At 31.9% G+C, this 14,908-nt stretch overlaps 2 protein-coding genes across 2 annotated transcripts; one reads left to right on the top strand and one right to left on the bottom strand.

The window, feature by feature from the left end:
* The first annotated feature begins 5,940 nt into the window (after positions 1-5,940).
* Positions 5,941-9,887, top strand: LOC11436779 (probable LRR receptor-like serine/threonine-protein kinase At1g63430). Its single transcript, XM_003611059.4, has 11 exons — positions 5,941-6,253; positions 6,490-6,700; positions 6,802-6,945; positions 7,030-7,179; positions 7,437-7,553; positions 7,640-7,959; positions 8,039-8,244; positions 8,337-8,472; positions 8,555-8,712; positions 8,901-9,116; positions 9,380-9,887. Exons 1-11 carry the CDS (start codon positions 6,169-6,171, stop codon positions 9,620-9,622), a joined length of 1,986 nt encoding a protein of 661 aa, XP_003611107.1. The 5' UTR covers positions 5,941-6,168; the 3' UTR covers positions 9,623-9,887.
* Positions 9,888-9,942: 55 nt separating this feature from the next.
* Positions 9,943-11,998, bottom strand: LOC11442402 (actin-depolymerizing factor 7). Its single transcript, XM_039834153.1, has 3 exons — positions 11,733-11,998; positions 10,438-10,697; positions 9,943-10,339 (listed from the first exon to the last, which is right to left on the bottom strand). The coding sequence occupies exons 1-3, from the start codon at positions 11,733-11,735 to the stop codon at positions 10,189-10,191; spliced, it is 414 nt and encodes a 137-aa protein (XP_039690087.1). The 5' UTR covers positions 11,736-11,998; the 3' UTR covers positions 9,943-10,188.
* Between the last annotated feature and the right edge of the window lie 2,910 nt (positions 11,999-14,908).

Here is a 14,908-nt window from a genome sequence, read left to right as displayed (position 1 = left end):
GTTGGTGATTTTATGATTTTAGGGTTACATTTTTTTGCTTGGTTTTTGGTTTTAATTTTAGTTTGTTTTAAGTTTGTGCTCCATGCGTTTGTTAAAATGTCCAAGAGAAACTTGTTTTTCCCATTCTATATTTTGAGTAAGGGGCTTGAGACGACTATCACCAATTAAACATTCATTCAACCTCGCAAATGAATTTGTGGTTGGTTGGATTGATAATACTAAAGACCACCTAAAGTCAATACAAGCAAACAATAACAAAATTTCTTCCATAGATGAATGAGATAAAAGATGGTTGATCTTACATTATTCTTGACCATTGGTCATACTTCGAAGAAATTTGTTTGGTTTTTAGGATAAGGTTTTTGTTTGTTAATTTCTCATGAGGTTTTGAAATATGATCCATGTGTAACCTTAAAGTGTTTTTTTTTCTTAGTCACTGGTATTGAGCTCAAAGCATGAATAAAAAAAAATGTTCCAACACATATTGTACTATCTTTATGTTTATCATTTAAATTGAAAAAAAAAAAATTTGTTTTCTTACACATATTTCATGCTGAGGTTGGCCCAATAAATGATCTGGCATACAATTTCTAAAAAAAAAAAAAGTTTTGATATAGACTTTTGTGTAGGGGAAATAATTGCTTCGGCAGAAGTATTTGAACACTAAATTTAGGCATTCATACAATATTGAGAAAAGGCGAAAAGAAAAAATAATTAAATAATACATATTTTTTAAGAAATAAAATGAAATACATTTTTATGTGTGTGCCTAAATGGTGTGCTCAAAGACATGTGTCCAAACAAGACTTCCACGTTTAAAGCTATCAAAACTGGTCGAATCATATGGGCCGGCCCGTTTAGCCCAAATAAATATAGGGTTTGGGCCTAAAATATTGAGCCGAATTTTAATAGGGCCTTTTAGCTCGGCCCTTAAAAGCCCGGTACCCGTTAGGTCTAGCCCGAACGGGCCGCGGGTAGGTTGTTGGCCTGCATACAAAAAAAAAAAAAAATCCTATAAATTATATATATTTTTCAAATAATTCTTTACTTAGTTGATTATCAAAGTAAAAAACGAAAGTGAAAATTCTATGAATTAACACAAATATAAATGTAATATAAAATTATATTTATTCGTTTCGTTATTTATAGTTTTAAAGATCGAATATATAAATATCTATAACCATAACATATCTAATTTATTTAAAATCATTTTCCTCGTCGTTTTAGTTTACGACTTTTGTACGAAAATGTTTACAATTTATTTTTGTGCTAGACATTATTTAAACATATTAAAAATATTATTTATATAAAAATTATAGCAGTGTCTTATAGTACTTTTTTAAAATAAAAAATATATAATTTTTAATACGGGCCGGTCCGTTTAGCCCGCGGCCCGTCTAGGGCCGGGCTCGAGTGGTATATTTCAAGCCCGTTTTTCAACCGAGCTTTTTGGCCTGACCCGCTAAAATCCAATGCCCGTTAAGCTCAACCCTAAACGGGTCAGACCATCCGTTTTGACAGCTCTACTCACACTAACAGGACCTTATCTGATCGAATAACGTTGCAAATCCACGTGAATAAAAGAGAAGAACATGAATATTGGGCGATCTAAAAACTTTCTTTGATGGAAACTAGAAAATAGTCTATATATTTTGCCTAAAAAATAAAGTCACGCTAACACATCATTTTCTATATAAAAGTTACTCCCTCCGTCCTATAATACTTGACACAGTTGACTTTATTACGCATGTCAATGTATAACTTTGAGTTTAAATATCTTGAATAAAATATTAGAAAAAATTATGAAAATTTTATATTTTGAAAATACTCATTGAGACGAATCTAACGACATCATATATGATATTATTTATCTTTGTATATTAGTAAAAAAAATACAGTCAAAGTAAATTAGGTCAAAATTGCACATTTTCAAATGGGTCATCTATTACGGAACGAATGAAGTATTTTTTCTTAATTCTTTAAACAATATCATAAGTGCACACATTAGCATTTTTCAGAAAAATATAAGTTGTGGACCAAAATCATAATCTAACAAAACATTGACAAAGCTCAAGGAAAAGATTTACTTCAAGGCAATTTAAATGATTTGTCTTTATTTTTTTTTTTTATTCCAGTTTTTCCGCGCTTAGCAGGTGCTTCTCCCTTTTTAGGTGTGACCGTGGGTGTTTTTTTTTTTTAGGTTTTTCATGTTTTTATCATCTTAACTTCAAGCGTGATTGACATTTTATTTTGGTAATCTTTTGTACTTTTTTTCATCTATCCTTTTGGTTAAACTAATTGAATACATTTCTAATTATAAAAATAAATAGAAATTTTGAGTTGAAGTTTAAAACTATTCATTTTTAGTGTTTTTAGAACATTTGTTATCATTATCCAAATAGAGTGTGTTTTCTTTTTACACTTGTCTGTGCTTAACTGAATTTGAAGGTGGATGTTTCCGTGCAATCTTTGAGTCAAAATCATTAGTTTCTGCTTTCTTTGAACATACTCCAACTCTTGGAATGTCTTGCTTGGAAGCATAGTTAGAGAGGCCTTTCATGGCTTAATAAACAATATGTAATCATGTATTATATCCATTTGTTCCTTGCTAGTTGCTACCCCTTCCCAATTTTGCCACCCCACCATTTTAAATAAATCAAATTAGAGTTAGGAAATAAATTAAAATAAAGAAAATATAAAATGCCTCTGAAACACTGGTTAAGGAACAAACAAAACATCTCAGCCAACTCGACCTCCCAAACACACAAATTAAATAAATGCTTAAATTAATTATTAAATACACCCACAGCAGCAGACATAAACACCGAGACAGAGGAGTAATCAAATAAACTAATATGATCTCACAGATGCATTATTAGGTATTAGTGGCCTCTTGATATATATTATGAAAAAGCACAATCTAGAAAACGAAAAGGTAGAGTGGGGTTCGTTTGTTAGTACTTCAACATGATTGAGCATCATGCATGCTAAAATATTGGTGTTATGGAAAACAACTGTAAAATGTTGAATACTTTTTCTCCTTTTTATTTTTGTTGTGAAAAAGATTTATTTTATTCTATGATAATAAAAAAAATATATATCAAATCAACCAGTAATCAACCCAAGAGCAGTTAGATGAGATGAAACGGTTTCTTCTAGCTTAACCAAGGTTTTGGGTTCGAATCCAACCTTGAGCATGCAGCAGCGTTAAAACTTTTAGGGAGAGCTTACCGCCCATTTGGTTTCTACAATGCTCTAGAGATTAATCTCTGCAGTCTCTACAGTTGCGCGCAGAGGATACCTGATTTAAAAAAAATAAAATCAACCAGTAATCACGGTACAAAAGAAATGAAAATAAAATACTCAAATCGATTGGTAGTCATATTTTGAAAATTTTGCTATTAATTAATTAATTTGGATATTCTATTTTCAAACAATGACAACAACCCAATGACATGAAAAATAGGGAATGAAAAAGACGAGACAAGCAAAAGAAAGCAAAGCACTTAAAAAACCAAACATATACTGTCTCAAAAGAAAAAAGAAAAAAAAAATTGATTACATTTATTCTGGTGATGTTATTATACATCTTGATAATGATTTTTCAGTTTTTAACAATAGAAGCCGTAAATTCTTCTATAGAAAGGTTTGCTAAATTGTCAATTTTGGAATATTACAATGTAACCAATTTCTTTTCTTGGAACATCATAATCTGAAGATAAATTACCTTTAATAATCAATCATATCACTGGATAAGGAATTTTTTAATTCGATAAATATCAAGCTGTAAAAAAGAATCCAATAATAATCAATATCAAATATCAATTGCAATGAAAATATAGAATGTAATTTCGTTGTAATACTACCGGTCCTGTGATTTAAACAACCTAATTTTGGTGTCACGTTTTTATGCATTTCACAATTCTATACATAAGTAGTTCATAAAAAAACTTGATGAATCAAATTAAAGAATACCTAAAAGAAGAGTGTGAAACTTATTGAATATGTATGTTTAATTGATTTGGGATGCTGCAAAAAAGAATATTAAATTGAAAATGATGAATGTAATATTAATATTAATTAAATTATTTTACGTGTGTGTAAATAATCTTTTTATTGTAAGTTTTTTTTTTTGGTTAGGTTGTAAGCTTTTTATTAAATTCGAATAAGATGTTTCTAATATAATTCAGACGCACAACGCTCGTCAACGGTATCTCAATTATGTCAGACTAGTATTGAAGATTATATTAATTTTAAAGTATTTTTTTCATAGTTTAAAGTATTTTTTAAAGTTTGGTTAGTGTTAAGCCTAACATGCATGAAGATTATACCGGGGTGTTTGCGGTGCAGTTTGGTTTTGAGGTTAAAAGTCATCTGAACCATAAGATGAAAATACATGTGGTTGGTTCAGTTCGGTTGACTTTGAAAATAAAATATGAATCAAACCAACGCGGTTTGGATTGGATCGGTTGGTGCGTTTTTTTGACACAATAATTTTTTTGGTTTCAAACAATAAAATCGAGTTAAAAAGCTATAGTCCAAATACCTTCCTGGATCCTTTAAGTTTCACGTTTGTTTCAGATATGTCCTTTAAGTTTCTAAGGTTTCATATAAGTGCTTTAAGTTTCGAGTTTGTTTCGGATATGTCCTTTAAGTTTATAAGGTTTCAGATAGGTCCTTTAAGTTTCGAGTTTGTTTCAGATAGGTCATTTCTATCAAACGACCTATCTGAAACAAACTCGAAACTTAAAGGACCTATCTGAAACCTTAAAAACTTAAAGGACCTATCCGAAACAAACTCCAAACTTAAAGGACCTATCTAAAACCTTAGAAACTTAAAAGATCTATCTGAAACAAACATGAAACTTAAAGAACCCGGAAAAGTATTTGACCAAAGCTATAACACAACATATTTCCAGTAATGTTTTCAACAATGTTTACATTTCAACCAAAATTACAATTTTATTTTCACTAAACAAAATGCAAAAGACTAAAATTTTATAATTCTATAAAATTTCAAGTAGCACATAAATACATTTTTGAAATAAAAAGTAAAGAAGAAATTTAACAAGAGAAAAAATACGTCATTTTATCAAAGTTTTCGTTGAGTTTTTATGAGTATTGGTCTAGATGACTTATAGGTTAAATTAGTGTTTTTCTTATGTTGTGGTTTGATTTGGTTGGTAAAATAAAAACCACAAACTGAAACAAACCATGCGGTTAAGTAAAAAAGTGATCCGAATACATTCAAACAAAATGTTGTTTTTTACGATTTCGGTTCAGGTTGGTTCAATTTACACTTTTTCTATTGGATTGGTTCGGTTTTGAACAATCTCAACCAAATTGTCCATATTATTCATATTTAAGTGAATACTATTTTCATAGTCTAGACTCTACATAGATTAAAGATACTCCACATTTATTTCTACCGTTGACTTTTGATTTATTACTACACTTTCATTAATAAAATTATTTTTATCATAGAAAAAAATGATAATTTTGTGAAGTTTGTACTTGTACAAACAATTTTGTCACTATTATGAGTAGAAGAATAATCCCTTGAATTTTGAACATAAATATGATTACCCACTATTCAATGAACCCACATTTGTTGACTAATGTTTAGAATCATTTTTTGTCAAAAAACGTTGTGATGTCAATTCCTTCTTTCACCAAATTCATAACAAATTTGATCAAATTTTTTGAACACCCCACCGTCACTCATAATCACTCTAATTAATTTAACATTTTTAATCTAATAATATTAGAAGAAAAGCAAAAGACAACAAGAAGAAAAAGGTCACTTTTTAATTTAATATTTTAAATCAGAAACAACCATTTAATTTAATTCATTATTTTATATAAATCATAAAAATAAAATGGCCCATTTTTTAATATTACATTCTATGTGCCAATGACTTAATCAAAATCAAGTCTTTGACACTTGTTTTGTTAACTCTCTTTGAATCCAAGTTTTCAAATTTTTTCTTAACTCTCTTCTTTGTTTTCTTTCTTTCTTTTCCAATTTTCCTGCAAAATTAAGAAACTTTGATTTGAACTACTTCTAGTAGCTTATATGAGTTTCTTGAAATTTTTTGTTTCAATTTTGTTACTTGGTTACTAATTTCACTTAATTCAGTAGAAAGAAAACACTGTGAAATCAAAAAGATGAAATTTTTAGCTTCTTTTTTGGTTCTCTCTTTGATTTCAACAATCTCTCTTGTGAACTCAGACACTCTACCCTCAAATGAAGGTATCTTCTTCTTCTTTCAGATCTCAATTTTTATTTTCTGTGTGAAATTGGACAATGTAGAATTAAGTTTGCATTTTTATTGAAATTATTAGTCTTATGATCCTTTTCTGTGTTAAAAAGATGAAATTTTTAACTCAAATAGAGTATGAGTATGATATTAATTTCATTAAAAATGAAGCATTTATTTTTATATATCTGCATTGATTTTTAATGTTTTTGGTTGTTGTTGATGTTAGTTTGGGCACTTACAAGCTTTAAAGAAGCAATTTATGAAGACCCAAATTTGGTTTTATCAAATTGGAATATGCTTGAATCAGATCTTTGTAACTGGTTTGGTGTATCATGCACTCTGGCTGGAGATCATGTCATCAAGTTAAACATCTCAGGTTCATCGTTAAAAGGGTTTCTTGCAAAGGAATTAGGCCAAATTACCTATTTGGAAGAATTGTATGTTGTTAATTTTTATTTTTTTATTATTATTATCATTGTTGATTTAATCTTTGTGAGATATCGCGGTTGATGCTAATTTGTGGTTTTTGTGTTTGTAGAATTTTGCATGGGAACAATTTAATTGGAACTATACCTAAAGAACTATGTGTGTTGAAATCTCTAGAGGTGTTGGATTTGGGAATGAATCAGTTAACAGGACCGATTCCACCGGAGATTGGAAATTTAGCTCTACTTGTGAACATGTAAAAGAAATTCAATATGCTAGCTGTTACTGAATACTATATTGAAAATTATTGACTTATTTGGCTTTATTTGCATTTTAATAGAAACCTGCAGTCCAATGGGTTGACTGGTAGGATACCTCATGAGTTTGGAAATTTGAGATACCTTAAAGAACTTCGGCTCGATAGGAATAAGTTTCAAGGACCGGTTCCTGCTAGTGGAAGTTCTAATTTTGCTTCAAATACGCATGGAATGTGAGTGTAAATTTTATGATTAAATTGTGTTATAGTCTGTTTAGGGGATTCATATTTCATCCATCTAGATTTTCCCTTATATGATCGATCGCATGCTTCTTTTTCTGGTTTGATAAGCTTGATTTTGGTGACTTAGAACTGTTGTGGCTAAAAATCATGCACTCAAGCTCAGTATTGAGTATGAAATGTCAAACTACTATTCCAATCAAAGTTTGGCTTCTTTTTATCTGTCTCTCATACTTTTATAATTTCTCCAGGTATGCATCAAACGAGAATGTAACTGGCATCTGTCGTTCTCCTCAGTTAGAAGTAGCAGACTTTTCATATAATTTTTTAGTTGGTAGTATACCTAAATGCTTGGAGTTTCTCCCAAGGTGCCTTTTCTGATTGTCATGTTGATGTTGGCATTTTTCTCCTCAATCGTACTTAGAAAACATACTTTACATATTCTGTCAAACAGGTTAAATTTTCAAGGAAACTGCCTCCAGAGCAATGATCCAAAGCAGCGGCCTTCCACACAATGTGGCGGTGCCTCACCTGCCAAGAGTCAGCCAGTGGTGGACCACCAATTCCACCAACTAGGTAATCATGTGCGCAAGCATCACGGATTATCAGAACCTACTTGGCTTTTGGCTCTAGAAATAGTAGCAGGAACTATGGTCGGTTCTGTCTGTTTGATTGCCATTCTCGCTGCTTTTCAAAGATGCAATAACAAATCATCTATCATTATTCCTTGGAAAAAGTCTGCCAGCCAGAAATATCACACTGCTGTGTACATAGGTTCAGTTTCTCTGTCTTCTACTTTCGTTTTATGTCAAGTTGTTCGAGATTTGTTTTGAACTGAATACGTGGATTGCAGACCCGGAGATATTAAAGGACGTGAGAAGGTATAGCAGACAGGAGCTTGAAGAGGCTTGCGAAGACTTCAGCAACATAATTGGGTCCTCTCCAGACAGTGTGGTGTACAAGGGAACCATGAAAGGTGGACCTGAGATTGCTGTAATTTCTCTCTGCATCAAGGAGGAGCACTGGACAGGATATCTGGAACTTTACTTTCAGAGAGAGGTAAATGGAAATATTTCAATGCTTACAGTGCAATAGTTGTCAAAGTCTTTTACTATATATTAATTTATTAAGCCATTATTATTTCCATTCAGGTGGCAGAATTAGCAAGGTTAAATCATGAGAATACTGGAAAACTACTGGGATATTGTAGAGAGAGCAATCCGTTTTCAAGGATGTTGGTTTTTGATTATGCTTCAAATGGGACACTTCATGAGCACCTACATTGTTGTAAGCAAGTTTCTTAGGTGTGCGTGTGTGTATATTTAAACAAATGTTTCAGTTCCTTCAACGTGCAATTTTGACTGCGCAGACGAAGAAGGATGCCAATTCTCATGGACACGGCGTATGAAAATTATCATAGGCATTGCACGTGGACTCAAGTATTTGCACACGGAAGTTGAACCTCCATTCACTATCTCAGAGCTGAACTCTAGTGCTGTATACCTTACAGAAGAATTTGCCCCTAAGGTGTGCCCACTAGTTAGTTCACTTCAAATCATAAAACTCGCCAATTACAATTTTGCTTGATATCTTATATCAGTCAAGAGTGAGCAGAAATAGAGAAGCAAACACCTCTGTTTATATGCTATGTGTTTGTTCTGTTGGAAACTGAAAAGTTTTCTTAAGATTCTCATTGTCGTGAACCTAAATTGCAGTTGGTTGATTTTGAAAGCTGGAAGACAATTCTTGAAAGATCAGAAAAGAATTCTGGTTCTATTAGCAGCCAAGGTGCTGTTTGTGTTCTTCCGAACTCCCTTGAGGCACGCCATCTGGATACCAAAGGAAACATACATGCTTTTGGAGTACTTCTACTAGAGATAATCAGTGGGCGACCTCCATATTGTAAGGAAAAAGGTTACTTGGTGGATTGGGTAAGAAACTTTCTCAAGTTTTTATACGTTTAAAATATAATTTAGTCAATGTTTCGAATTTGGGTCCACGTTCAACTCAATATTCTTGCTTCCGGATGTGAATTAACCGTGGTTTTATGAAGCTATAAATTGTGGCTTCTATGTTATCGCAATTTCACACCAGGAAAGTGGAATTTTATGAATACGCGCTTAATGGTTTCAGGAAACCCTGAAAGAGTACTTTTTACTGTGCCATATTTGTTAAATGTATACATGTGCTGCAGGCCAAAGACTATCTTGAAAAGCCAGAAGTAATGTCGCATTTGGTGAATTCAGAATTGAAAAATTATAGACATGATGACCTCAAAGTGATATGCGAGGTGATAACTCTTTGTATCAATCCCGATACAACTGTGCGTCCATCTATGCAAGAATTGTGCAGCATGCTGGAGAGCAGAATCGACACATCAGTAAGCGCGGATCTCAAGTCATCTTTGGCCTGGGCTGAACTTGCTCTTTTAGCATAATAACGATATAGTCAAACTCAAAACTAACAGATCTACATTACAGCATAGATACACAAATAATAATTTTCCTCTTCAATTTTATTTCTATTGTAAATGATTGATCAAAAAGGGTATCTGTTAGGCTTAAGTACAACAAGGTCTCATTGTATAGCTCTAGCCTACTTGTAGAACTTCAGAAATTTTTAAATAGAAGAAGATTGTATTGGACAAGTGTTTTTCTTTTATGCACTATATAAATATATATAAGAAATGCTTTTACATGTAATCCTCTTCCAAGTGAAACAAAAAAATCCAAGTGGTTTCATTGGCAACTTGGCAGAGTAGCAATCTACAAATAATAGATGCTTACTTAATTTGGAAACTAAACCAAGAGCAATCGAAAAACTGAACAATGACAGAGTTTAAGTAGTAACGATGCATTATAGTAATAATACATGACATTTTTGGATTAGTTGTCTATTGAATCCAAGCTAAAAAACAATAACAGGATGGCCCCCAAAACCTTGAAACACAGTTAGGAATTAATAACTGTGAAGGAGAGATGTGAGAAGTCGGAAAGGGGGCACTCAGAGGGCTCGTCCTTTCACGATGTCCAAGCTCATCTCACTTGGATCAGTTGCTTGGAGTTCAACTTGAATGCCATCCAACTCCCTCTTGAATCTATCCTTAGAACTTGCATACACCATCTTCATCCTCACCCTTGAAACTTCTGGTGACCTACACACAACCGATAAACATAATGTATATCATTAAACAGCATGTTCAAATCTATTACGTGACTAACAAACTAAATAAGTGCAGTTTTGTAGTAATACCATGCGATGAAGTAGATCTTGCTTTTCTGGCAATTCTCTGCCGTTGTGAAATCAAAATCATAGACAGCATAACGACACTCATCAGCTGGCAAACTGGCCTGAAAATCGTCATAGGTTTCTGTTGGTCCCCCTATTTTGTCAATCACGACTTGTTGTTGCTCAATTTTGAACACAATGAATCGATAACTCCTCTTTGCTTTAAGCTCTTGGAACTTCAGTTTGCATTCATCGTCCACAGCCATTCCGGACGCTGCATTTGCCTGCACCATATTTTTTCCTCATCTAATTAAATGTCACTAACTAGACTTAATCCTTAATTTATTGTTCTTCACTTTCATATTGTTATTAATTTGAATTCCTAACTTGCATACCTGTTTTTAAAAGGGACATGTAATGTAAGGAATTGGATTCTCTACCTTTGGAGCCTCTACTTTTTGGTGACTTTAGACTAAAAAATAAGAGAGGATGTAGGAAAATGTGGAGAAATATGGAGGGAAAAGATGAGAAAGATAGATAGAAAGGTAGGTGACTTTCCCCCTTCAAGGTAGAGAAACATTGATAGATGTAGTGACAAATTCCTAAACATTGTGGGGGCAATATTCAAATATATGATAAATAATGTTGTAGATGTACCATCCATATACTATACATTGTATATTGTATATGCTATACAATACAACTAATATATGAGATTTCTCTTTAGACCCCAATATCTCTAAGATCTCCTAAATAGATATCCGATAGTTATCTACCGAAAGTATATTTTTTTGTCAAACATATATCTGATAGTTAACTACCAGAAACGTATTTAACGAACCTTAAAGATATTAAGGAGACCTATAGAAAAACGTTCCTAATATATAATATTAATTTTATCTAAATCGAAGTGGAGGCAAATGCCCCAAAGTTACATGGATGGATAGATCCTCTCTGGATAGGCTTATAAAGTAATTTGGATGATCTTTTGATAATTATTAATTCATTATTGGAGAAGCATGTAATGGCATGGTTGTTACTTGTTGGTTTTCAAGACTTATATCAGCTCCTAATATGATAAAGTTCTCATGTTTCATCTTTATACTACCTAATTCATGAAATGTGAATTTATCCAAAATTGTATCATAAGAAAAATATATAAATATCAATCGGTGATGATAATAGCATTCAAAGTTAGATTGTTCAAGAAGTTACGTAAGAAGAACACAATGCTTGTCATGAATATAATCAACTATATTGTGTTACTAATAACTTTTAATGTCAAAAGAGAAAGAAGGGATAGAGACATAAGAAAGTACCATTTTGCCAGCAATGAGGAAGAAGCGCCCTACGAAATGTGAATGAAAGAAAGGGGAGGGGAGTAATAGAGAGAATGGAAAAATGGGAGCAACAAATGCAATGAAAATTAAGAAGAGAAATAACAAATAACAAATAAAGATCCTTGTTTTTTGGAGCCACGAGAGGTGGAACTTTGAGGAGACTAATATAGTGGTTAAAGAATAGAAACTGGGTGAGAAATTAATGGGTGTGGCTGTTAAGATTGAGATCTATTTTGCTTCCACAAGTTCATTTCTATTGACATGTTCCAAATTAGTAGAATCCTTAATTAGATATATATCACCTTACTGTTCTTGTTCACAAAGAAAGATAAAAAATTAGTTGCCTATTATCCAAACCGCACTAAATATGATTTGAGGAATTATATATTTCAAACTAAAATTTTGTTTTCATTTTAGAGAATAATAAAATGAGAGATAATCATAGAAAACAAATGTTCCACTTCGTGTTTGAAGTACTACTTCATTTAGTGTCCGACATGTCTAAAATATCATTATCTCTAAAAATGAACTGTGAAAAAAAAAATGTAAGTGACAATCATATAATACTATAATTGAGTTTTTGTAATCAAATGGAAGGCCTTATTTATTTCAATTAAGTATCGAACTTAGAGTGTTTTTTTTATGAGAGTGAGCATAATATCTTCACAATCAAGTCTTATCCCACAAAATACGGTCTAATATTATTGGGTCAAACGACACTATAATTCTTTGTTAAGATATGATATCTCTATCGAACTAATTAATCATTATCCACTAAAGCGACATTATAAATCAAATGATGACATAATGTTCTGTTGTATATAATATTTCTATCAAACTCCTTAATCTTAAAATATTTCTTAATTTATTTTTGATGTAATTTTTCTAGATAATCCCTTGCTTGTAGCGATTATACTACCTTCCATCTAATATATCATTAAACCATTATTACTATTAATCTACAAGTCTTCTCTTTACCAAATCAAACTACCTTAGCATTTTTTCCACCACCTTTTCATAGTAGGTACTACCCTAACTCTCTCTAATGTTATCATTCCTAATTCTATCATGTCTAATTTTATCATACATTCATCATAATATTTTCATCTCTTTTACACTTACTATATTTTTGTGTTGATTTTTCACTGTCAATATTATGTTGCATACAACATTGTCAATCTTACAGATGTAAAATCAAATTTTCACTTCAATTTAGGTGGTATTTTTATATCACATAAAACACTTTGCTCCTTTATAATCACCTAACTTGAATTCAATGATTTATATCTTCTTCTACCTTCATATCTTTTATGCAATAAACCGAAGATATTTTACTATGTGACATGTGGTGTGATATGATCTCAAACTTTCACTTTTTAACTTAAAAATGTTTGGTCTTTTGTAGACATATATTTCAATATACACTGTCTTACTTATGCTCAAATGGAAGCTACGCACTTTTAAGGTTAGTCTCAACGTCTCTAGCCTTGCATTTAATTATTGCGGCTCTCTGAGTAGGACTATATTGTATACACATAACATGCATCTTGTTGTTGACTCTACGATGTGTTTTGCAAGTACATTTAAAAGAATGTGAGGAGATAAGATCTTAAAGTTGACCATTTGTATAATCATGATGTTACGAGAAAATCTTCTTTAATTTGATCTCACCCTTACCCTACGTCCTTACACTAGTTACACTATTGGAGACCCCTCAAACATAATCTTGATAGATCAAGTTATATTTCTTTAAAGAAGATTGATTGGTCTCTAAAAAAATATTGAATCAAGAAAGATGTATATGGTCGAATAATAGGGCCAGGTACTCATACATGAGATCAAGCGTCCAAGTGAAACATGTACTTACATGATTTTGGCTTCTTCTTATTGTTTGAATTTTGCTCATCACCCAACACATTTCGCTCGCACCCTGCAACCATGTCCAAAATGTCCATGCACTAGTTAACTAACGTAAGTATAAACTTGTGCGCATGTTAAGTGGTGCAAGTGTAAACTAGTGCGAATATTAAGTGGTGCAAAGTGCCTACTTTTTATTTATTTATTCAATATGGTGCAAAGTCGAAAATATTTATTTTATTTAGTCAATATGGCGCAAAGTCTAAATATAAATTCTATTTTATTTTATTTTATTCTAAATTATTTATGCACTTAAAATAAATTCGATTTTATACTAATTCAATTTTTATTCTAATTTATTTATTCATTAAATGCAAAATTAGAAAATAAAATCGATTTTATTTATTCAATATTCATTTATTCAATACATAAGCATAAACATAAAATAAATGCGAAAAATAAATACAAATAAAAAACAAAATTAATAAAAATAACTCTCATTTTATTAATATGATTTAAACATTACATTATATAATACATATTTTACCCTCTTCGCTATATGCCAATAGCTCTTGGGGAAAATAGTGATCCGTCCTGTTGGGGAAAACGACATCAAGACTCCTTGAGTTAAATTTAAATTTGGTTCCTTTTATACCCCAATATTGATTCTTTTTACCCACGGTAAAAAGATTTTAGGAGTAAAAGGAAACAAACCTAATTTTATCTCAAGGGATGATGTCTTTTTCCCCAACTTAACATACCATTATTTCCCCAAAAGCCACCGGTATTTACCTAAAGGGGTATAAAAAAGCCTAGAAACTAAAGAAGTAAAGAAGAAGAGAAAGAGGGGGAGAGAGTGGGAGGAGAAAATGTGAGGAAAAGAGGAAGTATGTGAGGGTTTTTATAGGTGGTATAAGGTATATGACACTTAATGAGGTCCAAAAACGTGTAAAATTCAATCAAAATCATTGACTACCGTCCAAAAAATATTTGTGCTTCAGTTTTTACCACCGGCCAACTTGCGCAAGTTAACTCGCGCATAGGCTCAGTGGTGCATGACTTAAGTCATGCAGAGCTTGTGAGGTGCGTGAGTTAAGTCTCGTTGCGCGACTTAACTCACGCAGGGTTGTATTTGGAAAGAGTGCAGAGCGCGAGCAAAATGTGCAGGATGAAGAGTATAATTCTTATTGTTTTATGTCGGTGAATATGTTTGTTTCATGAGTAGCTCTGTTAAATATGCTCAGCTAAGATGATTAGGACCATATACTATAATTCGGATTGTAGGCCGTAACAGACAA

The sequence above is a fragment of the Medicago truncatula genome, chromosome 5, assembly GCF_003473485.1.
Source record: "Medicago truncatula cultivar Jemalong A17 chromosome 5, MtrunA17r5.0-ANR, whole genome shotgun sequence".
NCBI lineage: Eukaryota > Viridiplantae > Streptophyta > Magnoliopsida > Fabales > Fabaceae > Medicago > Medicago truncatula.
This window is presented reverse-complemented; position numbering and strand designations above follow the sequence as displayed.

Bases quoted from the DNA above. Each gene is read 5' to 3' on its own strand.
- LOC11436779 (XM_003611059.4), top strand. From the start codon at position 6,169: ATGAAATTTTTAGCTTCTTTTTTGGTTCTCTCTTTGATTTCAACAATC. The intron at 6,254-6,489 runs GTATCTTCTTCT...TGTTGATGTTAG, and splicing joins CACTCTACCCTCAAATGAAG to TTTGGGCACTTACAAGCTTT. The intron at 6,946-7,029 runs GTAAAAGAAATT...GCATTTTAATAG, and splicing joins TTAGCTCTACTTGTGAACAT to AAACCTGCAGTCCAATGGGT.
- LOC11442402 (XM_039834153.1), bottom strand. The intron at 10,340-10,437 runs GTATTACTACAA...GGTTGTGTGTAG, and splicing joins AAGATCTACTTCATCGCATG to GTCACCAGAAGTTTCAAGGG.